This window comes from Tubulanus polymorphus, chromosome 1 (genome assembly GCF_964204645.1).
Source record: "Tubulanus polymorphus chromosome 1, tnTubPoly1.2, whole genome shotgun sequence".
Classification (NCBI taxonomy): Eukaryota; Metazoa; Nemertea; class Palaeonemertea; order Tubulaniformes; family Tubulanidae; genus Tubulanus; species Tubulanus polymorphus.
The window spans coordinates 13,186,425-13,212,967 of record NC_134025.1 but is presented as its reverse complement, the minus strand read 5'-3'; the positions used below and the strand labels follow the sequence as shown (position 1 = coordinate 13,212,967).

The window sequence follows — 26,543 nt, the reverse complement described above, 5'->3', positions numbered from 1 at the left end:
CCTTGGCAAGGGCGATATTTCTCTCCTAGCTTCCGATTTGAATTACTAGAAATGAAAAAAGACGATATTTTTGACTTTAAAAAAAATATAGTTATTACCACAGCCAAATTGTTGCGATTAAAAACTCAATATTTCGCAGCGGAGAACAAAATATATATTACCATACCACAAGCCCTTGCAAGCGTCGTACATCCGAACGTGAACCGAAGCCAAATATATTTGTGCTACGATTTGTTAACCGGGTTAGAATACCGCCGAAAGTTTTTTGGACAAGGATGAACGCGCTAGAATTTGTAGAACACCAACGTGTGATGTAGCATTTACTTTATATTCTGAACTATAAAAACCAGAAATATGTATGTTAATTTTCCTTTTCCAATGTGTGAAGAATCAGAAAAAATTATCTAAGAGCACTGATTTGCAAAAGATTATCTGCCACTGGGAGTCTTCTTTACGTGTAACCATCCAAACAGTACCAAGATAAGGTCTGCCAACAAGTAAGGCGGCTTCTTCGCCACACCTGTGGTGTACAGGAAACCTAAACTCGCTCTTCAAGACATCATTTTAAATCAACGGATATTCTAAGTGTAATTCACTTCGGTAATATTGGCGTTGTCCTCTCACCATATACCATTACTGTCTGGCATTTTCTTCCGAGTCTTTCTACACCATTGTTCCAAAATAGACATTTCTTATAATAATATATAAGTCACGAGTCGAGTCAATCATATATTTGACATATATTTCCAAACGTGAATTCGTAAGGCAGGATTTGAACCCAAGGCCAGCGGGATTTTCTGTGTGGTTTAAGAACCAAATAACATGTGGCTGACCTAAAATGGATTGAGGCATTAAGATTAACAATGATTGTTATGCGTTTTAAATAATTTATTTATAAAATGACTGTTATATGGCATAAATGCATACATGACAAAGCATTTATAATTAAAACATTTTCAATAATAGGTTTCTTATTTAGCACTTTCATGCGCCACCATACATGTACATGTACTGTGATGTTGCGAGTCAATAAAATTGGTGGAAAACCGCATAACACTTTGGAAAGTTACAAAATACTGTATTTTTGCTGGTTCCATGAAATTATTTGCTACCAGTACCATTAAGCCCAGTAATCTTAACTTAACTGCAGTTTTGTTAGAAACCTGGAGATAGTATCGCAACAACTAGCAAATTGCTATGTACTTACAAACTGTACAAGAATCCTCTTAAAAGAATTCAGCGAATGAAAACCCTCATTTTAAGTGAACCCAGGTCCAAATACAATGAAGCCTGCATAAGTCGCATCAGAATATTTGAGATTTTTACATATTTTGTATTTTCAATTTAGTAACCTGTTATACAATTTCATCAAGCCTATGAACATTTACACGTAAGTCATATGAATAAGATAGATCTTGGACAAGTTGCTCATTTTAAGGTCCAAATTATCAGAACACGTAGAAAAACAGGGTCACTTATATTCATCTTAATAAAAATAACCGAACGAGAACGAAGCAAAATTCATACGTAGGATTTTACATATGTCATAAACATCCATGCCTTATGCAGGCTTGACTGTACGTTCAATGAAGCATGTTTATTTTTTGAAATCTATTTGTTACTGGTAAATATGTAAGCTAGGCGTCCAGGGACCCATACCCACTTAATGAAATGTTTGACAACCTAGCAATTTCAATATTCAACAACCCTTGGTGAATAAATACAGAAACCCGAGATTTTAAGACTCACTGCAATTAAAGAACATGTAATAAGCGAGAGCCTATTACAACTTCACAATTCAATATAGATATAAGCCACGATCATTCGGAGATAAATTGCCCTGGGTGAAATTGCAGGGGTAGATCCACTCCCGGATCCAGGGGCACTAATTCAAAAGGGCATATGTATTGTTAACGAGGCCGAAGGCACGGAATATAGAAGACACGTCCCAAAACATCATTGGCCCAATGGTATATACATGAACAGTGAAAATTTTGAAAATACAGATCATTTTCGAGGTGTCAAGAGTGATTTTAAAACAAATGACCAGCAATTATTTGCCACTGCTTGTGTAACTCTCTTTAGCCAGGTTGTGATATAATGGCAAAAAATTGGGAGCCTTTTCTGAATTTCTGGCAGTTGGAACATACACTTTATAGGATTTTTGAGGACACTAGCAAAATTCAAGGGTGGCACATGCTGCAGGTGTGACCCCCTGTATCCGCCTATGAATTGGCACTCATCAGGCTTCGAGCCAAATTTGACCCTTGCTCAAATTAGAGAGCATGCTCACACGCAAACATCTCACTCGATTCTATACAATGCTTAAACAAAGCGAAATGGGTCATTTCCAGTACCAATTGCAATGCAAACGCGATAGACTATGCACGAATAAACCAAATATCAAGACTACGCATCATAGCATGAATTATGTAGAGTAATGCAAAATTCTTGATTCATGCAGAATAAAATTGAATTGGATTTGATGCGCTTTCTGAAAATACAAATACATTTGCAAACAACCACATGATTTTCATGAATATATGCTTAGTTGCACAGTGAGAAAGCTTTCTATGTAGAAATCACAGCATTTAAATTTACTCCATTTGTATAGCGATAGGCTCGGTCTATGACTGGCCTAAATATTTGGATTCCATGCAGGGACAAACGGACCAACAGACTGACAAAAAGAGAATGTGATAGCCTGCTTAACCCCAGGTGGGCTAAATATTTTAATTGGGCAGAAATTCAAAAAGACTGCCTTTACATTTTATTTTTTACCAAGAATATATTTACATTAGAAAAAAAGATTTAGGCTTTCACTTTTAAAACAATTTTTGCAACAGTGATAACCTTCACCTGGTTCTAACTGATCGCTGTCATGGTATTTACATAATTCATTTCTTTTGGCGGACTTGATAGAGGTCTTAAAGATTGTTATCCTTTCATTTGAAAATTTTTCAACATTCATTCCACATAAGAAAATCAAAATTTCTACTTTATTTTGAGGTTCAGACTAAGTTGTACGAGCATATTGCATGAATATGCATCCACATTTATTTGTGAAATGAAGGGATAAGTTATAAACCTTGAATTATGTAGAAATATGTGGAAAATATCCAGTCAGTGCACGAATACTTTACCTGGATGCATTGATATGATAGAACTTTCAAGTAATATAGAAACTTGTTGCAAATATCAAAGCAAAACCTCCAAGCACAGATCAATATAAAAAATATGGGTGCCCAGCCTAAGTTCAACTGGCACATGGTTCAAGGTAATGCAATAGTTTTTTTTCGTTCTTTTTTATCGCCATGAGTCAATGATGCCAATTGTTTTTCCATGCCACATACTTACTTAGTAATTATTAACGTCAAGGCTTGCGAATCTTCTACAATTGATTTGATGGTGCACCTACATTGTCATCAAAATATAGGCTGGACCACTTCCACTTTCACATACAAATTCCAATGATATATTGTACATTCATTCAGAAAACTGTTCCTATTCCAAAAATGGCCAGTACCAGTTTCCATAGGTACAGTTCTATAGAATCATACGTTGAGATTTTTGTTCTTGAAATTTTTAAACTGTAACCTACCAAAGCAAAATTTGCGTCAGATAAATTTCACAGTAGAGGATTGCTAAGGAAAGCTTTATAGATCTCGCGTAAACAATGTATGTTTCTACTAAATGATTAGCATGATCTAAGAAGCTAAAAAGATAGTACACTTCACATTGATTATTTCAATACTTGATATCAAATTTAGCTACCTGATTTTTCTTCATGTTTTCACATATAGTAGTTGAGGTATTGAGATTTAACTATACAGATAACGCACATAATTCATGTTGTGCGGTAACAAAATTTTATTAATGTTGAGTGTGAAGCTTTAAGGTATGCAAATCAATTTATTTCAATGATTGTGTCTTGCTCTCAAGGAATTTCATATCGTAAGGATTAACGGCAAGATTTATGGACAAAATATTATATTTATCAAACCAATGGTAGGAACTGTGCAATACATGTTCTTAATCTAGAGATAATTCTGATACAACGATGGCCATAATGTGCGATTTAGCCAAATGTCAGTATAGTATGAAACAATTTTCAATCGTATGTGAAGGGAAATTACGGTATTATACAAACAATGACTAAATGATGGCGACACAATATCATTTCACTTATAAACATGAAAAAGGCACTAACAAAATAACTGAACATGCAGCTCCATGAACTATGAAGTTATTTCTTGCTATCAAAATCTACCCTTTAGAAAATCGTAATTTGCAATCACATATGTAGCCATACTTGCGTAAGAAGTAAAGAAACTTGTACATACAGCTAATTTATTCAAATTCATTCTCACTAAAACTGAAGGTAATTGTAAACTAGCGGTCCGGAGACATCATACCTACTGTGTTTGATGGGTGAATTCGATGGGTGACTTAGATATACAGAAACAATGCTTAAACGCACCAAATTTAAAAACATGCCATAGGCTCCAATTTTGCAATAAATTGTGATAACAAAATATTTATTACCCGGTAAGTACCAATATAAATGGAAATACGTGTAGTAGGTTTATTCAATGCACTGGTTAACATGTGTGAACTCGCAGATATCAAGATTGAATAAACTAAGGGGTCTGGTCCAGGCATACCAAGCCTCTTGGTAAAATGCTTCACAATCTGACTTTTTCATACTAAACAACATATCATTGGGTAAAATAAAAAACGTTGTCATTGCGACATTCAGTCAGAACACGTGGCTAGTTAGCATAACACAGGATACTGCACGAATGACCAACAAAAGCCAATAATTTCTAGACAGATCTCCAGAATGGCCATTTTGTTTCCAATTGACCCATTTTCTTATAATGATGGGCCCTAGGGCCAGGGGGGATACATATATGCCAAACTTCAAAACAAGTGATCAGTCTTCAAAATTTCCCTTGAAAAGTAAAAAAATATACAAGAAGTGATGATTTTATGAGATCGTGTAATAGCTCACTACACTTTGTTTCTACTGTTTTTCCGCATAATTTGTAATCATCATAGGATTTTATATCTAACCACATTACATACATACCAAACTTCGAAACAATTGAAACATCATGAAAGCTAAGTAAAAAGTCCTGATTTTGCCTGGCAAAAATAGCTGCCAGTCAGCCATCTTGATTCTGCTTAGCCCCAAGTCAGCTAAATTTTTTCTATTAATAATGAATGTTTGCCCCAATGATGGACAAAAAGTGAATTCACACAGCCTAAGCCCAAGGATAAACAAATGATTATTTTGCAGAATAAGCCTCTCTTCAGTAATGTGCCTTAAAAAAAACTTAATTTTTCCTGAAATGAAAATGAAAATTCTGTACTCGTGTTAAAAATAGTTCTTTATCAAAATACTATTAAAAAATGATCGGATTTAAATGCATCCAATGTTTTGGTAAGTTTCACTGTATTTATACCAGGTACCGGTATAGGAGATTTTTAGTTACCAGGTATACATAATTTGCCAGGGAACTTCTAGAAGCCAGCCTTTCTCTCACATGCTTAGAAAATTTTGTTTCATTCTATGAAGGACTACAAGTTAGAAGGACAGGATGGAAAGACCTACAATGAGTAAGTTGATGGATAAATACATATTATACATATTTATACAAAACAAAACAAAAAAAACAACAACAAATTACACACAAAATTGGCACTTCAATCTACTTGACTTACAAGTTACATACAATAAAGAAAACTTTTAAATTTACTGAAAGCTGAGCTTTATACAACATTTCCTGTCAAAAGTGCATTTCAATCAACTTAACATTATTCCCGAATTCAGTAAAATGTGCAAAATGCTTATGGGGCTGCTTGGAAATCAACAATTATCTAAAATCAAACATGATCGAGAATACCTCTTTGAATTAGGCAACAATAAACTTTCGCTTCATTAGCGAGGTAAACACTTGAAATAAGTAATAGACACCACAGATAAATCATATTACAGTTGCCGTATTTACCTACACAAAAATAAGTTAGCATTACGAGAAAACCTCTTTAACTCAGCAGCATATTGATTACAATACAATTATTAGTTATCATATAAAGAACTGTACATACCGGTACGAGATAAACCATGTATGACTATGAAAAAATCCGGCCTAAATGTCATAATGATTTCAACGATGCAGATAACCTAGCAAAATAGTAGTCATTCAATCTTTTACCTGGACCTGTCTGAATCAAATCATGTTTGGGCACTTCATATATGCATCTTCTGCCATAGCATGACTTATGTGCTTTCTTTCCTTATATTGCATCTGCATCATCAGAAGTACATGTACTTGAAGTGAAAGGGAATTTGACCCTGACACAGTTGGTTTAAGAGGATGCCGGCAATCATTCGAAACACTGTCAACCTGAGATTCCAGATATTAATCTCAGACATTACATTTATTTACATAATGCCTATTTGATAAGGAAATGAAAACCTGATTTACTACGATTCTGAAATAATGACATCTCAGCGGCCATGTATTTCTAAGGCTGTTAATTAAAACTCTTCTTGATAAGAAATCCAGATAGACATGAACGTAATCAGTCACTGACTTAGAAAACTAGAGGTCCGAGGAGACCATGCCCACTTGGAAACTTGTAAACTGCTTGAAAATCAGACAATTTCAACATATAAAGCACCCTGGTGAACATATAAAGAAACCAATGTTAAAGAGCATGTTCAAGTTCCCTTCTGAAATTTCCATGTGATATAGTAAACCACAAAGCAGCTACAGGCTCTAGGATTCAGGTAAATAATGACAATAGACATCTTGAATCTGATTGACACAATTCTTCTTGTGAGGATGGGTCCTCTATATGGATGTGTATACAAACCAAAGCTGCATTTCCAAAATTTCCCATGATATCTTTCAAAATTAATCATAGAATATTATCAGCTTCTCAAAAGAATTTGACTCCATCTAGATAGACGATGGATAAAAAGTGAACCCAATAGCCCTTCGGGGCTAGAAGCACAAGCCTTTCACTGTAGTCATCAAATATGTTCCCAGGGGTGCCACTACAGGCTGTTAATTCGTACAAGAATATATCACTCATTGATGACTGATTCAAGATAAATTTGTTATGTCAGAAACCTACTACGAGCAAGCCATCTGGCAATGTCTCTATGATCATTCAGTATAAATGTATCAAATCCCAATGACGAAAAATTCTTTACGCAAATATCATCCATCAATAAAAATCAACTCCGGACAACACTGCTTTAGTATTATTCGCCACAGCTAATCAGTTCACAGCCTGAGTTTCCACAGAAACTAAACCAGCTGTCACCAAGGAATTTGTATCATTCTATCACACACAGGTCTCTTGGATCACTGGCAACCCAGGCAGGACTGAAATTCTCACGAGACATGACGCGCGGTTTGAATATCTCTAATTTACACGACACCTCGTTGAGCACCACTCACAATCACACAATATGTACACTAACAACTAAATATAGTCACATTCGCCGTCGAGTGAATACATTTCATAAAGTAACTGGTCATCACTAAAATGGCTCACAGCTTAATGTCCTCCTGGTTGGCCATGCTAGCTAGTGTCTTTTTCACGCGCAGAGCTGTTAACCGGGCTGCGGCATTGTGATACCAACATTCTTTCATCAGTTTTGCCATTACACGTAGTGACTGAAAGATTCAAAAAGAGGTGAAGTTAACTAGGAATAGTTATTGGAAACATCTACTCAATGTCACAATGAAATTTGATAGGAGTTGCTTGAATAAGCCGTTGCAACATTATCACTCTCATATACTCATTAGCTGCAATACGGGATAACCATACCGCTTTTGTCATTTTATCATTGCACCAATGAGAGTACCATTTTTGAATTGCTGCCTTTCTCTAGACATGCATGCTTATACTATGAAAATGTTTTTTAGCATGTTCAAATGTATTCCAGATGTAACATTTTAAAAATAACCACACATCGGATAGAATACTGTAGTCACACAGTAGACATGGATATTCTGCAGGTTGCCATGATTCACAAGCCAGGATTTCCCATGAGCATAAGGTGACCAAAAGGTTTTGAAAGGCATGCATTTGTTAAATTGATGCGCAGATTGTCGTATAATAGAATAATATGTTGGCCTCATTTTCATGAAACTTGACTACGTCATCTTACGTCAAACTTACATCATGTCCATGCCATCGGTTAGGTATTGCTGGTCTGTATTTGTCAACGCAAACTACTTTTCTCATTTCTTCCATACTCGGGTCACAGGGTACAATATCATAGAATGGCAATTGATATGATTCGTATATTCCTGTAAAATTAAAATAACGAAGTCTTTCAACATGTGTGGGGCATTTAAAGAACATTTATCTTCAATTTAGAGGATATGGCCAAGTTAATTAACACAATTTTGCAATACAGACGTTTCAGTAAGTTAAATCCCTCTATGACATTATTATTACTGAGGTGAAGTATAGAAGGAGTTAATTTACCATCAACAAGGAACATTTTCAAGCATTTTCTTAGGCAGCATCGCTAATAAATATTCCAACATATTTCAATCAATTGAGACTATGACCGAGAGATTAAACAAAGGATTTACCTCCAACTGAACATCGTCTGCCAATCTCCCACAACACCAAACCAAGAGCATACACATCAGCTCTTTTGAACGATTCAAAGTGATTCATGTTAATCGTATCATCCAAAACTTCAGGTGCCATATATCGTTTTGTGCCAACTCTGTTGTTAGGGGCAATATCAACGATGTCCTTTGCAGAGTCGTGTCTTACAGCCAAGCCTGAATTATAAGAACAAAATCAATCTTACCAAAATACACAAAAAAAGTCACTGCAAGAAATCTGCTGAAGTTTATTGATTTGCTATCATTACCTAAGTCAGCCAGACAACATGTACCATTATTTTTTACAAGAATATTCTTCGTTTTCAAATCTCGATGTGCAATAGCTGGTTTACCTGAAAATTAGGTTACGGTACCACAGTTAGATACATGTACTTGTTTATTCAACAAAGCTTACAAATATACTTATGTCTGAGGTCTCCACTAACCTTGAGTGCCGACTATTTCCATATGTAAGTGTGCTAGGCCACTGGCAGTTGATAAGGAGAACTTTACCATTGATTGCACATCAATTACAGTTCTGTTCAGATAGTCAAACAATGAACCATTCTCATGATAATCAGTAACAAGCCACAGTTGAGTCCATGTTCCATTATCTGTTACAGTAAAGAGAAAATTCTGAGAAATATGTAAATATCAACAACTGAAAAACTCACTGCAACTCACTCTATTTTGTTAAATACTCGATTTAGTCATTGTCATTGTCATTGTCTAATTATGGGAGAGAAGTTTATTCAATTCGTTCAACCCAGAAACAAAGTTTCCATGATGGACATCCTTAGTCGACACCCCCGAAAATAATGCTTTAGGCCGACAGCCTTTAGCATGAACGTCTAGGCCATATTAGCCGTATTGCCCCATACGGTTTAGAATTTCAATTGCTGTTCGAAATTTCGCTGACCATAAATTTTGAGGGCAAATTTCATCACCTGTTAATCTCTAAAAGCCTCTCAATTGCACTGTCATGAAATGATTATAAAATTTCAAACTTTTCTGGGGCAGATCTACTAGTGGCTTCACACCTGCACCATTTGCATTTTCATACAGGAAATACCCTTGATTTTACAAATTTTAGTAAATTTTCTTGCACTACTTCTAGCGTTAACCCTGGTTCGATACCTGTGTATTAGTTTTTTAAGGAATACGTATGAACTCGATTTTCCATGTGACTTGTGTCTTAGCTTAATGACTCTAGTGTAAATGGCCATATGTAAGTGATTTACCTGTGAATGGATACTACGTGCAAGTGCCGTAATACGGATGTGTATGAGAATACGATGTATGAGAACATTTTATTGTCAAGTCAATCAAACAATCTCAATATTAAGTTAAAACATGGCTGATACCTAAGAGATTACGCCCACGATCACAAGTCTCTCAAAAATTGATTTGACCATTGTCCAATGGGGGCCCATTGAGACTCCCAATATTGAATTAACGTCTCATGGAGTACATACCCTTGTTGTCCGCGGCGATGAATCCAAGAATGTTTTCATGGCGTAACATAACGGTTTGATAGATTTCGGCTTCTCGGAACCAAGAACCGTCATCTCGCGACGCGAATATCTTAACAGCAACATTTTCTCCACGCCAACGTCCGCGCCATACCTGGCCAAACCGACCTTTCCCGATGATTTCTACTGGGGCAATAGTTCTTGCAATTGTACGCTGCACTAATAACGGCAATCCTGTGAAGTGAGAAAAAATCACACCAGTAAAAATCTTTGGAAAAACCTAAACTCTGCAATGGATGAATGAGATAAAGCCGTCTTACCTGACCCAGAACCGGATGGGTCTAAATCTCTCATTAATGTTTCGATCGTATCTCCACTCGATCCAATCATAGGGACTGATTCACCTATACTGTTTGCATAACTAAACAAAAATCAATACGCATTCTTAGCAAATAAACTAAGGAAGAAAAGTCAACACGTTTTTCTTTTAATCGATGAACCCGTTTCAAACATAGCCTTATGCTACTTGAATATACCATAAATTTCCTTAAATTCCCTGCAATTAATTTTCAAGAGATACTGGTAAAGCAATTTGAAAGTAAGCCTACCGTTCTCTATGATACATTTGTTGCCGTTGTCGATGTTGATACACACACATTCCTATGATCAACAGAATGCATACTAAACAGATCGGGCCAGCGATGAGAACAGCCAACTGGACTGTATTCCATGGTTGTTCTGGAACCACTTTTCCTAGAAAGTAAAAGAATAAAACAATATAAGTGTTCGAAGAGCAGATGGAATTCACCTAGGGTCACTTCCAATACAGTAGTAGATTAACAGTTCAATTTACGTAATGCGTTAACCCTTTCAGTTCATCTATAGCGCATAGGGTTGTATAAATTGATGATGGACGCTACATTGCAGTGTATCGATGTATTGAAGTACGCCCGTAATTAGTTTTTTTATATCTCCATTGAAAGATGGTAGCACCTGACAATCATTGAGAAATATATGTATTAGTAAACAACAAGACACCATGGAGTAATAGTGAACTACAGTGGTTTTTCGAAATTTTCAAAGCATCTCCTGCACTTATTAACTAGTATTAACTAGTCGGCATGGAAAGGGTTAGGACTTAATTGAAACTACAGTTCCATTCATAATCAGGGCAACAGAAGGTTTTTCCAATTGTATTTCAGTACAATTCACTGAATTAAGCATTTTACTGATTCCACTAGTACTGAGTAGGAGCAGAGATGAGAACAACGACATTTAGAATCCCTTTTTTTTGTTGAGTTACCAACACGAACCGTCAGCACTCGCGAGCGCCGAAGCAATTTGGGGGGTTTTGGGGCCCTCCCCGAGCACTTAGAGCGATCTTGAACTCATGAACGACTATTATATTTTGGAAGGTAACGGCTATTTCCAATGTGGCATATCCTCATTCGATGACAATCAGCATCTCATGCATTACGGGTCGAGCCCTGAATTATTGCAGTTAAAATGCGCCCATGAATGCACACTAAAAAACATCACACAGTGTATAATATCTGAAGAAGAGACGAGAAGATACACAATATCCGTGTATAAGATGATAACAAGAGAAATCCCATGATAAATAACCCCATAGATTACCCCTTAGCTTGTCCTCACGTTTTAATCACTTGCCTTTGTTTGTGCCTTTTGTTTTTTAATTATTTTAATCTATATTGCCTCTAGCTTGCCTTTGCTTACTTTACTATTGTTTTCCAGCTATCATGTCATTATTTTAATCTATTTCCCTTCAACATTTTAATCACTCACTCTGTTTCTATTGTTTTGGTCATGTATAAACATCTCGTAATATCACCTGTTCTCAGCACTAAAGTTCTAAAAGTCTTTAGCCGAAACGTTGCGCAAATATATTTACTCTTCTAATCAAGTTTCTCGTTTTGGGTGAATTTATCTTGGGATTTCTATCGTTATCTGAAGGCGTTCACACGTACGCGCGTGGCAACAGTAGTAGGCATATACATTACTACTGTTGCCATGCGTGCTTGTCTGCAACCGATCGATAAAATACATACACACGTCCTAATCGTGGTAGATACAAAATCAAGTAAAACAGGCGCTGACGGCTTTCACGGTTCACCCGATTACCAATCGCGCCGGTGAGACCATCATCACCCCCCTATACTTTCCCAGTACTTCAATACCGAAATCCGCAGTTTTCCACGGATCCGCGGGGAATTCTCATCTCTGAGGAGTCTACTTACTGTACATGAACAATGGCATAGGCCTATGGGATGAATATTGCTATTCGTTAAAAACAGAGTGCAAAATAGACTAACCGGCAGATGTGGTTGGTGGTGGCCCAAGAACTGGCCGAAGATCTCGATTACAATAATCATATTTGTCACAACAGTTAACAGCGAATATGTGTTTATGAGGCTCCATGTTCAAACACCACATCGGATTTTCAGGTGGCAATAAATGCTTTTCAGCGTAACACCTTCAATGGAAAATATCACATTCTATAGAATAACAGTAGTTGCAATAATCAACCCTGAGTTCCGAGGATATACATGCCAACATTGGGACAGTCACTCCAAGACGTTGAGTATGTATCAGGTTCGAATCCCACAATATCAAATGACATTTGTCCATGAGTTAACCAGCAGCGTTCTGTCAGAAGACTCAGGCTTGTCACGGGACTGATTTAGATTATCTTGCATGAAACGTTGATTCCAAGTCCCATGACACAATTCGATTCAACTTTACTTAATGCCCCATGATTTGAATATATAATTTAGAGCTATGTATATAAGACAAGAAGCCTGTCGGCTTATATAGCTCCGCTGTCTTTGTTGTGGCTTGGAGCATAGACTATCACATCAGTATCTATTTGAAACTAGATGTTCAGGGACATTATAGCCACTTGACAAGGTAAATCTATAAATAGAACTAATTTGCAAAACATCCTCTATACTTATGTAGGCATCATCCCATAGATCATTCATAAAAAGTTTAATTCAAATTTGATAAAAACTGAAGGTGTAGCGATTTAAGTGAAAATCTAAAAAAATTATCCCTAATTTGCAAAATTTATGCATAATCTAGAATATGGCTCTATACTGGTTTAGACAATCCCCTATAAAAACATTCATACTAAGTTTGAAATCCGCTGAAAATTGGAGGAGTAGCGATTGAAAGGAAAATCTAAAAAAGGCCTAATTTGCATAATTTATGCAAAATCAAAAATATGGCTCTATACTTTTGTAGGCACTCCCCAATAGATCATTCATATGAAGTTTGGTTGAAATCTACTGAAAACTGGAGTAGAAGTAGCAATTTAAGTGAAAATCTAAAAATAGCCCTAATTTGCATAATTTATGCAAAATCAAAAGTATGGCTCTATACTTTTGTAGGCACTCCCCCATACATCATTCGTACCAAGTTTGGTTGAAATCTACTGAAAACTGGAGTAGAAGTAGCAATTTAAGTGAAAATCTAAAAATAGCCCTAATTTGCATAATTTATGCAAAATCAAAAATATGGCTCTGTACTTTTGTAGGCACTCCCCCATAGATCATTCATACCAAGTTTGATTGAAATCCGCTGAAAATCGATGGAGGAGTAGCGATTTTAGTGAAAATCTAAAAATAGCCCTAATTTGCATAATTTATGCAAAATCAAAATTATGGCTCTGTACTTTTGTAGGCACTCCCCCATAGATCATTCATACCAAGTTTCATCAAGATCCCATCAGAACTGTAGGACTAGTAGGGATATAAAGAAAAAGTTGACGCCGGACACCGAACACCGGACGGACGGACGGACGGACGGACGACGACGACGAACCCCCTAACCCATCAGCTCCGCTGACCTTCGGTCACAGCGGAGCTAAAAACTTAAGTCAAAGAGGTATGTATTTGCACATGAAATATTTTTAAAACATTTCTCCGTTCGATTGTCAATTCAAATCACTGAAAATAAAGCTTCTAAAAATTAAATAATCTTGTATTTCATCCAGCTTTTTAGCTTTTCATGTAGTAAAATGTGTAGGGCAAACAGATTTTTGAAGGGGCAAGTGAAATTCCTGACAGGGTGGCCACTTACTGTCAATTAACAAATTCTCTTAGTTTTCCCTGATTTTCCCATGTAATAGACTTCTCCTTTGAATATCATAATTTCTTAATAACAGAAGCGTGACTTTCCTGAATTCATACTTTTATTACTAAAATAGCTCAAGAAGAAGTGAAAAATTGAAGAATTGTTAATTGCGACCGAACTCTGCATAAGGTCTTTAAGTGTACGCATAAGCCAAAAATCTGGATAACCCCAATCCGGATTAAGCGGATTTGACTGTATATCGAAAATCTCACACTAATAACGAAAAAATATAGTACTAAAATTTAGTAGTACTATATTATTTCTACATTATAAAAAATGCCAATGGCCACAGTCGACCATCTTGATTCTGATCGGGCCTGTTTTTGAGCTGCAGATGTCTTTAGGGGTTGATACATACATCAAAAACAGAGCATTGAAGCGTCTTCAAAACCTCCCAAAATAATAGGATTCTGTCTCTACAGACTTACATCTGTCGGACAGATGAAAAGTAAACGCAACAGCTCACTGGGGATTAAGTCCCAAAAGGACAAAAATTGCAATTTGGAAGTGCAGTTTGGTCCATGCAAACATCTCATGAAATGTAGAATCTCAATTTCCAGCCTATTTTTTGTCCACCATTCATCCATAGACAATTTTGGTGAAGACAACAGTGAAGACAACAGAAAGAACGAACAGATCGTACTAGTTGGCTTGTATCGGGATAAAGGGGATCATCTTCCATTTACATCTTATTAAGTACAGAGAAGAACGAAAGATGGTTTAGCACAACAGAATCGCAACTTACTCGCGATGTGGTTTCAGTGACTTATCAGTCATCGTTGACACACAAACTCCATCAGTGATGCATGTCTTGTTTTTTTTGCAATCATCACAATAACATTTAATCATTTTGCCAGACACTGTAAGAAAAGAATGTAAATATTTTATGATCATAAATGAAACACTGGTAGGCTCTATTTCACATAGGCCTGAAGTGTATCTCGAGCGCACATCAAATTTTTTTTAGTATCTATTCAATCCACTATGAATACAATTACAAGGATTCGGAATCCAAAACTCTTGAACAAATTCATCAATCAAATAGGATCATCTTTCTGTCTGGTTTGACCCAAGTTTCATTGATAATTGATTTACTTAAATGACAATCTGGTTAGGTATTAGTTGAAAGAAATATTGAAGAAATTGAAGCACGGGTTACCAATAGTGAACATGGTAGATCCCCTGGTGAACAAATAAAAAACTAGGGGTCCAGGGACGCCATGCCCACTTGGGAAGTGGTTTCAGATGCTCAACATTCTAACAATTTCAATATTCAACGCCCCATCCAATGACCTTGAAAAAATCCAATGACCTTGAAACACACCACAATCATAGAACATGTCAGCAGTTACAATTTTGTAATCGATTGTGGTAACAAAATATGCCTAGTTACCAATATGATATGGAAACACTAAGTTATTCTACTATTCAACGCCCCCTGGTGACCATATGCAAAGCCCAATGACCTTAAAACTCACCATAATTACAGAACATGTCATGAGCTACAAATTTGCAATTGATCATGGAACTAAATATGCCCAGGTACCAATATAATAAGGAAATACTAAGTTATTCTCCTATTCAACACCCCCTAGTGACCATATAGAATAACTTATGTCCTTGAAACTCACCACAATCATAGACCATGTGATGAGCTACAACTTTCCAATTGATTGTGGTTGCAAAATATGCATAGGTACGAATATAATATAGAAATACTAAGTTATTACATAGTTCAACGCCCCCTGGCGGCCATATACAAAAACCAATGACCTTGAAACTCACCACGATTATAGACCATTGATTGTGGTACCAAAATATGCATAGGTACGAATACAATATAGAAATAATAAGTTATTGTATTGTTCAACGCCCCATGGTGGCCATATACAAAAACCAATGACCTTGAAACTCACCACGATCATAGACCATGTCATGAGCTACAACTTTCCAATTGTTTGTGGTAACAAAATTTGCTTAAGTATAAATATAATGTGGAAAAACTTTTTTCCACCTACGAATGAGTTCTGATGACACCAAGATGGCCGCCAATTGTGTCATAATTGCCTGCTCAAATATACCTGTCTCGCGTATAAGAGATCCCTTTCCAAAGAATACCCATGATATCACAAATTACAATGAAAAATGGCAAACCATTAGGAAGCTACAGGACTGAGAATTCAGGCCAAAATTGACATTTTTGGGCACAAAAAAGGGCTCTAGGATGATACATCCAGGCCTATATAGGCCTACATATCAAACATCAAGGATATTGATAAAAGGGACTTCTAAATTACCCTTTAAACTTTCAAAAATGTGCAAGAAGTGCTGATTTTGATGATCAATGGCTGCCAGTTGGCCATCTTTAATCTGTTTGGGCCTGTTTTTAGATTGAAGATGTGTCTAGCATACATCAAAGCCAACATAAAGACCAACCATTGAACTTTCTTCAAAACTTCCGAAATAACTGGATTCCGTCGATGGACAGAACATATGAATGTACAAACCGACACGGCGAATGCAATAGCCTGCCGAGACTTAGGGCCTAAATCCGGAGTACACTAAAAATGATTAAGCCTTGATAGGGTAGTTCGACGAGAAGAGGCAGGCAGCTTCATTTTGGATCCTACAATGATTTTTATAGATGGCCAATGATGTAAAATATGTATGGCTGATGAATCTAAGAAAAACGTCAAGCTTCTGATACGTTTAAAAAGACAACGGCAACAAAATACTAACAAACTTCTTTTATCAATATTATATCAAGACTTAAGTTCTTTATGACACATATTTGTGATATTACTGTTATATCCTATAACAAGCAATTGATTGTGTTGTTACACTGTCAACTTGTGAAATGTCTTTTAGTATTATAAAAGAAAAGGTAGTTGACACACAGTGAGCGCTTAGAAAAACAGGCATTCAGACGAACGTTTGCTGTCTGAATGCCTGTTAAGTTTTTTCCTTTACGTTCACGATGTGTCCAAATAGGCCTGGCTACCTTGTCTTTTACTAGATTTGATAGAATGACATAATCAATGTAATAATAAGATAACTAAAGTATATTTTTTTTCGGTTGTCCTCGATCTATTTGGGATATTTTGCTTAATTTTCGACAGGTCTTAATCAAATCAGTAAGTAGAGCTGTGCAGTCCAGAGAAATCATGGTTTTTATATCCATTTTGCACCGATTTGAAGGATTGATAAATCTTCTCAAAAATTGAGCTTTAAATCGGCGAGAACGACCGCCATCACAATGTTTTTGATGCCATTGCACGCATGCGCAATGAGGCAAGGATGCGTCAATTATATCATAGGGGATAGAGCTGCTTCTTGAGACCAATCAAAAATTAGTTTAATTTACTTGTTTACTTGGCTTTCATATGAGAAAATAAAGATTTTCCAACAACTGCAGCACGCGTCGATGGGCTTTGGAAATGATTTAGACCTATAACACAACCATTGCGGCCGTGCCCGCATAGTAAAACACGTGCGGGCAATGTATCTTTCCCATGAAAAATAAACTTACCCAGATCAAATGGTACACACTGCTAATTTGCATAAAGAAATAAACAAACACTAACAAAATGGCGGTCTTTCTTGCAGATTTAAAGCTCAATTTTCAAGAATATTCACTACTGTCTGTCACACATGCTCTTCGTGCGACGTTTTGGTTCGTAATTTCGTTAATAATCGGTTGATCTGTAAATATTATGCATCAATTTGTTCAGTAAGGAATTTGCATTCAGAAATAAATCATGAACTGGCATAAATTTGTTTGTGTTTTCTTCTATCAGCGATAGTTTACCTAGCATACGCTCGCGTAATGCTGAAAAACGGCTTTTATGGCCCATCATGTGGCGCCACCTACTGTATTTTGATATGCTAATGAGCAGGTGATGACGTCACTGTAACGTTTCCGAGCGTCCGAGGAGCGGATTTTTCAGCATTACGCGAGCGTATGCTGAGTAAACTATCGCTCATAAATGAAAACAAAAACAACTTAAGTGAAAATTGTTGTTTATTTCTGAATGCAAATTCCTCACTGAACAAATTGACGCATAATAAAGGTAGATAAACCGATTATTAACGAAATTACGGACCAAAACGTCGCACGGAGAGTAGGTGTGACAGACAGTAATCCTTCAAGTCGGTGCAAAATGAATATAAAAACGATAATTTTCTCTGGACTGCACAGCTCTACTTACTGATTTGATAAAGACCTATTTGAGGTATGTACGTAAAAAGGCAAAAAGGCAAAAAGATTGTGGACAAAGGTCATTAATCAAGATCAAGATCAAGATCAAGAATCACAAAGCGTCATAGGCCTATAAAATAAAAGTTTTAATTTGACATTGCAAATGAAGTGTGTTAGTATTTTGTGGTCTACTCTAGTTGTCATGTGGAGTTAGCAGATGTTTTACTGTATCTTCATCACACAATTCACTCTGTGTCAGAACGACAGAAGCAAGACGTCTTCTCACCTCCGCTCCACTCAGAAATTTGTTTGGTTGTAACTCCAGGAACTGTATCCCAAGCCAATGACTGAGTATCAAAGCTCATATTCGAGTGCAACACCGTCGATGAGATTTGGAATTAAGACAAGACTAAAAAGCCACACACAACACAAAAGTGTAGGTTACTGGGGTTAGTACTTAGTTTTAGTCTTGACTTGTGTCAAGACTCAAGAGGAGGTCGACAAAAAAAGAAATGAAACCGGCCAACTTAATAAATTCGGCTTGGTACCTGTACTTGAATGTACTGTAGCGATTATAAATGCCGTCACAGCAAAAGATATGATTATACGCGACATTTTTACAGTGTTTTTCCAGAATAAAAACACCAAAATCTGATAGTTTCACCAGAAAATGTCGCTGGCTACGTCGGCCATTTTGTTTCCGTTTAGCTAATACGCACGCGCAAGTCGATTTCGTAGAAATTGGAGTCGAGCCCCATAATGTACGGAATTACGCTTCAATTCAACAGTTTATTGCCGCGTATGTCATCCCTCGGCAGGGATTCGAACCTGATGGCATCAGGTTCGAATCCCTGCCGGGGAGGCGGCAACGTCTAGAAAGGAATATTGGCAACAGAATATTGTGTCGGGACATTAAACCTTTGGAGCACGAATTTTTTTTAAGAAAGGAAATGAGAGGACAAATAGAGAGATAAAACTAATTTTTGATAACAGGCCTTTCATTCAATATGGCCCATGAGGGAACGGGATATAAAGAATAAATTTTTCTATACTTTCCAAATAAAACACTGGAAAGACTGCAATAATGAAAATAATTAGTGATAATTGTGATGAATTTGATCCAAATGATGTGTGGGAGAAATGAAAAATAACTAAATTTTGCAAATCACAAGATTGAAATTATAAGCCTGAACGGTAACTTTTAAGTCACTAAGTTAGGACTGAAAATCGAGACGGGCATAACAAAAAGTAAAATAGGATGAAAACACGAAGGGGGACTAGAAGATATTTGAGGACTTTCAGAATTCTGGGAAGCGAAATCCGTGCTCCAAAAAATGAAGCGCCGCAAATTAAAATATCCTTCTCATGGATCGCAAGAACGCTCAATCGACGATACGAGGTCCTAAAATAGATTTTTTGGAGTTTTCAGTCACGAAATTGTACAAATTACGCCCGGAATGTTGTATACTTCTGTACCATCAGATGTATAATTGTGAAACAATACCGTGATACTTGTTGTACAAATGTCAATATTCCAAGGAACAAAATTTGTCGCGATCGATGGCAAAATCTTATGATGGAAAAAATTTACGCTCGATAACTTCACCAAGAACAAGTGACTGGTTTGCCATTCTAATCATTGAACGATAACCGATATCGCATGCGGGTTGAAACGTTGAAAAGCCGGGAACAGGTCGATTATGGGGAGAACCTTGGTTGGGTACACTGGGGATCGTAAAGCGACATAGATCAGTAGTAACAACCACTCCAGAACTTGGCGAGAAGCCGATACCTCGTGAGACAGGTGATTTCTCTTTGTTAGGGTCTTTTTCAAATGCTCGGAGTAGAGAATTTTCAAGAAAATTTGCAAGGGTGAAAGGAAAAAATGAAATATACAAAATCGAAAGCATCGGTAGAAAAATAGAAAATTATTCTTTGATTATTCGATTATTTTCTACATAGAATCTTGAAAGGAGTGCAGAGAAAAGTGGGGGATTGAAAATTTTGGTTGTTTGAAGGAAATGAAGAAAACAAATTTGCAAATCACTTCTACATCCAAACTATAGACGGGCACGATACAGGCGCGGATTCATAAGGTAGCTTCGTTGATGTGCTAACGGAAAAATATCGTGCCCTCTTTTATTTTTTCCCCTGAATAAAAAGGGCACGTAGTCATATATCAACCCCAAAATGGGAAAAGGGCACAATTTTACAAGACGAGGACAGGTGCGGATCCAGGGGTAGTAGCTAGGCCTGATCTGAGGCACGTCGGCTATTATACCCTCTAGATTCTAATGTAGCTCCACAACTATGGGACGGAGCAACTTGAAGCCATTTTTAAAGACGTTTTCGGGTGGCGTGGCGACAAGTAACAACGTTATGCCCGTTTTAACGGTCTAGCTCATTCCAATTGGTTTGGATGATGAGTATCGAGGTTTTCCATTGGTCCTATCGTCGTGTTCGATGCAGATAATGAGATGAAATTCATCGTCGATTGTTTGACATGCAACGACACAGACTTCCCTAGGCGCTCCGGTACCTGCCAGTTTCTACTTTAAAACGGTGTGCACAAAGCTCGCGACTCGCAGGTCTCCCTTTTCGCTAATCCGGAGCTTACGACTCGCAGGTCGGCCTACGTCGGTTTCAGAACTCCGGCGTATATCTCTAATCCTGTTCTGTTCTGTACTGATCTGAACTCAACTAGCTCAAAAATGTTTATAAGATATTTATAAGTGATGACTAGAGTTATGTCAAAGTTCGCGACTAGCAGGTCGGCCTTTTCACTATATCCGGTGCATAATAGGCCTAAGTCGAATCTCGACTTAATAAGTGGAATTTCGATTCAATTATGTCGAATTTCGAGTTATTTTTGGCGAATTTCGAGATAATAAGTCTACATGAAAATAATACGAAATTCGACATAATTAACTCGAAATTCGACTCATAAGTCGAAATTCGACATGAAATGAAAACTCGAAATTCGACATAATAAGTCGAAATTGTGAAAAGATTCGAAAACTAAGTTGAATGTCGACTTATTACGTTAAATTTCGAGGTAATAAATCGAAATTCGACATAATAAGTCGAAATTGTGAAAAAATTATCTCGTGTGTTCCCACCTAGGGGCTTCCGTACCTTAGGCTTGCTTTGCCGATTCGTATACATGTAGCTCAACTCCTTAATAATTTGTATCTAAACCACCTTTTGTCAATGTCCAAACAACGAGGACGCAAGAGCCAATCCAGCCTGTTCATGTCATGTACATCGTCAGTTTCATCAAATCTAGTCACTTCTTGTAGTGCATCTGCTACTACTGTTGCTAGATTTCGCAAACCCACTCGATAATCCTCGTTTTGATACCGGTCAATAATAATGAGACTGAGAATATTTGTATAAGATACTGTTTCCTTTATTGGACTTAAGTTTATACAATTTCAACAGACCAGACTGCCCGATGTCTCTCGTAGCTATGACCAAAATTCAATAATTTGACAGCAAAAATGGTAGTTTAATTAAAACGACAAATTAATATTTGATATTTTGGTAGTTGTTTAATGGAGACTACTGTCAGATAGTAGTTGTTGTCAGGTCCGATTCAAACTATACTTTTCAAATTTAATGTGAGCAAAAACCGCCATACATTTATTTTCAACTAGCAAAACTGGAGTCTAAGACCGAGACATTCAGATTAGGTTTTTGACTTCATTGATAAATTAGTTTACAACTCTTTAAATGGGTTACAGTGTATTACTGAAACATTAACCTGACCAAACCATAAAACCTGGAGGAATAATAAGAAGACAATTTTCATTCTATCGAATCCCCAAAAGAATGAATGATTTTGTAAGATTATGGAAATAATGTTCGCTATCATGGCCTATACTTTATAACGCAAATAAAAACATGTTAAAACTAATAAATGTGGCAGATATTTTTGAACTTCATAGATTACCATAATATTATATTCACTACACTTACATAAATGCCTATGACTCGCAGCTATATTATTTACAGATACACGTATATAATAATAGATAAATACAACATTTCTTTTTATCATCTTTTTATGTACAAAAAAAACTCAATATCTGTATAAATTACTGTACATAATTGCCATTCTCAATGTAGCACACAAATCTACAAGCAGACAGGATTGTACAACTCACAAATTCTATTGAACTGCTGACCTGTGTCGATCATGGAAGTGTGACGTGTTACCAGTTTTTAGTGGCATTAACACCAGATTTGACGCTTAGTAAGCCCACTTACGTTCGTTATTCGGTTTGCTGACTTGGAAAGTGTTCTCTTAGTTTTCTTACATTTTCAACTCATTCTTAACCTGCTCTACTGTCGTTTCAAAGAGAAATTAGCTTCAAAGGAAGTTACTTAGAATTGCCAATTCGGCATACAGTCGAACCTGTTAATACGAATCTTGTGGGCTTAAGTGAAATTATTGAACAGGTTTTGTATTATCCAAACATGGATTGATATAAATATCTTAACTTTGACATGTTGGAAATCATCGTAATAAACGGGTTTCTTTTTTAACAGTCATTTAACAGTAGAAAATGACTGGTAAGGTAGTAATACTATGTACCAAAATAAACCACCAAAAAATCTTTAAACACAATCATATTAACGAGGTTCATCTGTACTACACTAAACCCTAGATAAGGTCCATGCAAACTAGAGTGAAATACATTCATCATCATATATCAATTACAGGGAACCACCAAATCATGCTATGGAAAACTACCTATATTCCATATAATCTTTGGTGGCTTATTTTGTTTGTGTTTAGGGACACCATATCCACTGGTGAAATGCTCGAAATCTGACAATTTCAATATTCAACAGCCCTGGCGAACAGATACAGAAATCAATGAGCTCGAAACTAACCACAATCTCATAGATGATGTCATGAGCTACAATTTTGCAATTGATTGTGGAAACAAAACATGCATAGGTACAAAAATACATCCTCTTTATGTATTTTTGATAGGTACCACACATCGAGATATCGAGACTATTTTTTGAAACCTATGACCTCAAAAAACTTTTTTCCATCTCTGAATGAGGACTGATGCAACTGAAGATGGCCGCGAATTGTGTAAAAATTGACTGATTGAAAAACCAGTCTGATATGTTAAAGATCACATCCCAAAATATGTCCTTCAAGAACTTCAATAATAAATGCCAAACCATTAAAAAGCTACAAGCCTCAGACCAAAATGGCACTTTTGGGCGAAAAAAAGGTCACAGGACAACTATCTTGAGCCCAATTGACCGAATTTGTTTTCACGATGATGGGTATATATACATTTATAAACCAAAGATCAAGACAGGCCATTGATGCGTCAAAATTTCTGAAGACTGGATTCTGTCTACAGACGGATGGACAAAAAGTGAACACAACAGTCTGCTGGGACTTAAGTTCCAAGTGGACTGTTGTAGTTGAAAATCGTCAAACAATCTAATGCGTGTTAATAAACAAGGATTGACATCCCCCTGGTTGAATGCAGGTACTACAATGCACGACTTGCTTAGCACTGAATCTGCATCCAAATTGCAGAAAATATGTGTCTATCTAAGTACTGTAGCTGGCTTGGTTGTCATTGAGGAATTAATTTCTGTGCTGGCTAAGCCTAGGATTTCAGTACCATAATGAATATGCTGCAAATAGGCCTCTAGTAATTTAACCGTATTAACACTAAGTACTGTACTGAATTCCTTGCGCAAATGCATCCTCCCCCGGCAGGGATTCGAACCTGATGGCATCGAAATTGCCACGGTGCGAAACTCTGCCGCACGAGAATGAGTGCGCAGCTTAGATGATGTCATTATTAGCCAATCAGATATCCCGTTTTACTTCAGCACGGGTTTTCCCTATTATAACTCTATCTTGAAAATTATCTCGGTGATTATACAACGAGCAATCTGATTGGTGCCGCAAGTTTTCGTGCGGCAAAGCTGCGCATGTACCTGCGCACCCGTTCTAGTGTGGCAGGGGTTCGTGCCGTGGCTGAGTGTATCGATGCCATCAGGTTCGAATCCCTGCAGAGGGAGGATGGCGTGAATGCTGTTTTGAACAACTTGCACTTAGTACAAATTCAAAAAATTCTTTATAGTGGAAGCCTTGGTGAAAAAATTGGAAAATTATTCATTCAATTTTGTTCCAGTCAAGTGCAAAAATGGGTATAAATACTAATATCAAAACTTGGTTCTGGTAAAGTGTATCAGAATGAGCGCAGTTAGCCTGGCCTTAAAAACACAAAGTGACTGTGGAACATACCCTTGCATTCTATATCTGATTACGATCGTTATACGTCACATGATTTCCCTGAATGATGAGTTTTTCTAAAAATAAATAGCCCTGAGAATTTAGTACGTTATATGTATGATGGTAAGATGTTAAACGTGTCAAATGGTATTACTAGTCAGAGGGTATGATCTTTCAGTGTGCTAACACTTAAGTAAAACAACATTACAACTTACCTACATACATACATAAACACGTAGCATTTTGACTGAAGCGCACTACACAATATTCTCTCGCGTTACATTGATTTAAATGTTGTCAATATAACAGTCATCATTCGAAAGGTTGAAAAAGAGGATAACAATTGGTCCATTTAAAATGTTTCTCACACAATATAAAAACATACATCTTCCAAGTTCATACTCGAGAATTGATTCAAAATCATAAAGAATTAGCTGGCTGAATGGTGATATACGCAGAGTCAACTAGGAAATCAAATGTTTTCTTGAAAGAAAATTCTGTTTCAGAAAGTTTTAGGTTTAAAGAAGCCTAAGCTTAAAATGATTTAGACTCTCTTGTTGTCTGTATTGAAAGTGAAGTTATCAATAGCACCAAATCCAAAACCCGATCCAAAATTCTCAGTTGAACTGATGTACCTCATTCAGAAATAACCATGAAATTTCAGTGCAGATCCAAGTCCGCTACTTGCAAGGATAAAAAGATTGTTGGATCATATTGGTGTACACTTTGAAGTTTCATACGTGTAACTCATAAGTAATCATCTCCTTCCTTGTCTGATAGAATGATTGAATAATTTTGTTTATTGCAAACATATGGATAACAAACGCTGATGAACCAAGAGTTCATATTTATGATGCTTTTTGATGAAAAGCAACTAAATGATCAGTTGCTGCTATATCACAACCACTCATAAACAAGGATGGCAAACACATGCGCATGGTAGTATGTACTTAAATATAGCACCAGCAGAAGTTCATATTTTTCACAAGCTTTCGTCACTTTCTAGTGCACGTAACTGCACATCATCCGAGTCCATTAATGATGTATTATGACTGGATTCACCATCGCCGGGAGAATCAATTTCCTGAATGTCGATTCCTACATAGGAGAGACAAGAGAAAATAATGGCTTTTATAATAAGTACATGTAATAGTACAGAAATAGTAGAAATTTTTTATAACTAAGGCTAAAAAAAATTGATACCTTGTTTCTCCGCTCTGCTGGGCTTAAATGTTGACCCGGCCGGCCGCCTATCTACCCTATACATTACTTTTTTTTAAATCATGATCAATTTAACCATAACAGACCCGGCCGCTATAGAAATGAACTGTTTATAAATTTTATCATATTTTACAAAAATGACCCGGCCGCTGCGGAGAAACAAGGTATCATTTTTGTTTAGCCTAAGTATGTTATTTCAATATTCAATTCCCCCTTGTAAACCTACACAGAAACCAGTGTCCCGTTTTGTTGACAATTGCTAAAAGGTACACACTTTAGGAGAGGGGTAGAAAAAATTAGCATGTACTTTGTGTACAGTACATGAGTGATTTTCATTAAATTGGTATATATTTTGCAAACTCGAGTGAAATAAGAATCATGTGAATTTAAAATTGCATCATTACACAAAAATTCCAGTCAAATCCACTCTATGCTAATTGCATAACTATTGACTTATGCAAAAACCTGTCGAATACGTTAATGACCACCTCCAAAATATACCCATCACAAATTTCTATGAAAAGGAAAACGTAAGTCCCAACTGGGCCGGATTTGTAGTGATTCATAAA

The 26,543-nt window shown here is 36.6% G+C and overlaps 2 protein-coding genes across 2 annotated transcripts in view; both read right to left on the bottom strand.

Annotated features, from left to right (window-relative positions):
* Window positions 1–879: 879 nt before the first annotated feature.
* On the bottom strand, window positions 880–19,162 carry LOC141915139 (TGF-beta receptor type-1-like). Its single transcript, XM_074806555.1, has 11 exons — window positions 19,022–19,162; window positions 15,021–15,135; window positions 12,454–12,614; window positions 10,729–10,873; window positions 10,441–10,541; window positions 10,124–10,354; window positions 9,095–9,262; window positions 8,918–9,001; window positions 8,628–8,825; window positions 8,206–8,336; window positions 880–7,697 (listed from the first exon to the last, which is right to left on the bottom strand). The coding sequence occupies exons 1-11, from the start codon at window positions 19,086–19,088 to the stop codon at window positions 7,572–7,574; spliced, it is 1,527 nt and encodes a 508-aa protein (XP_074662656.1). The 5' UTR covers window positions 19,089–19,162; the 3' UTR covers window positions 880–7,571.
* Window positions 19,163–21,881: 2,719 nt separating this feature from the next.
* LOC141901094 (cell division cycle protein 27 homolog) overlaps window positions 21,882–26,543 on the bottom strand; it is a 35,362-nt gene continuing 30,700 nt past the window's right edge. Inside the window, exon 18 of the mRNA XM_074788177.1 lies at window positions 21,882–25,851. Within this exon, the coding sequence (XP_074644278.1) occupies window positions 25,736–25,851 (116 nt within the window). The 3' untranslated portion in view covers window positions 21,882–25,735. The remainder of the gene's footprint in view (window positions 25,852–26,543) is intronic.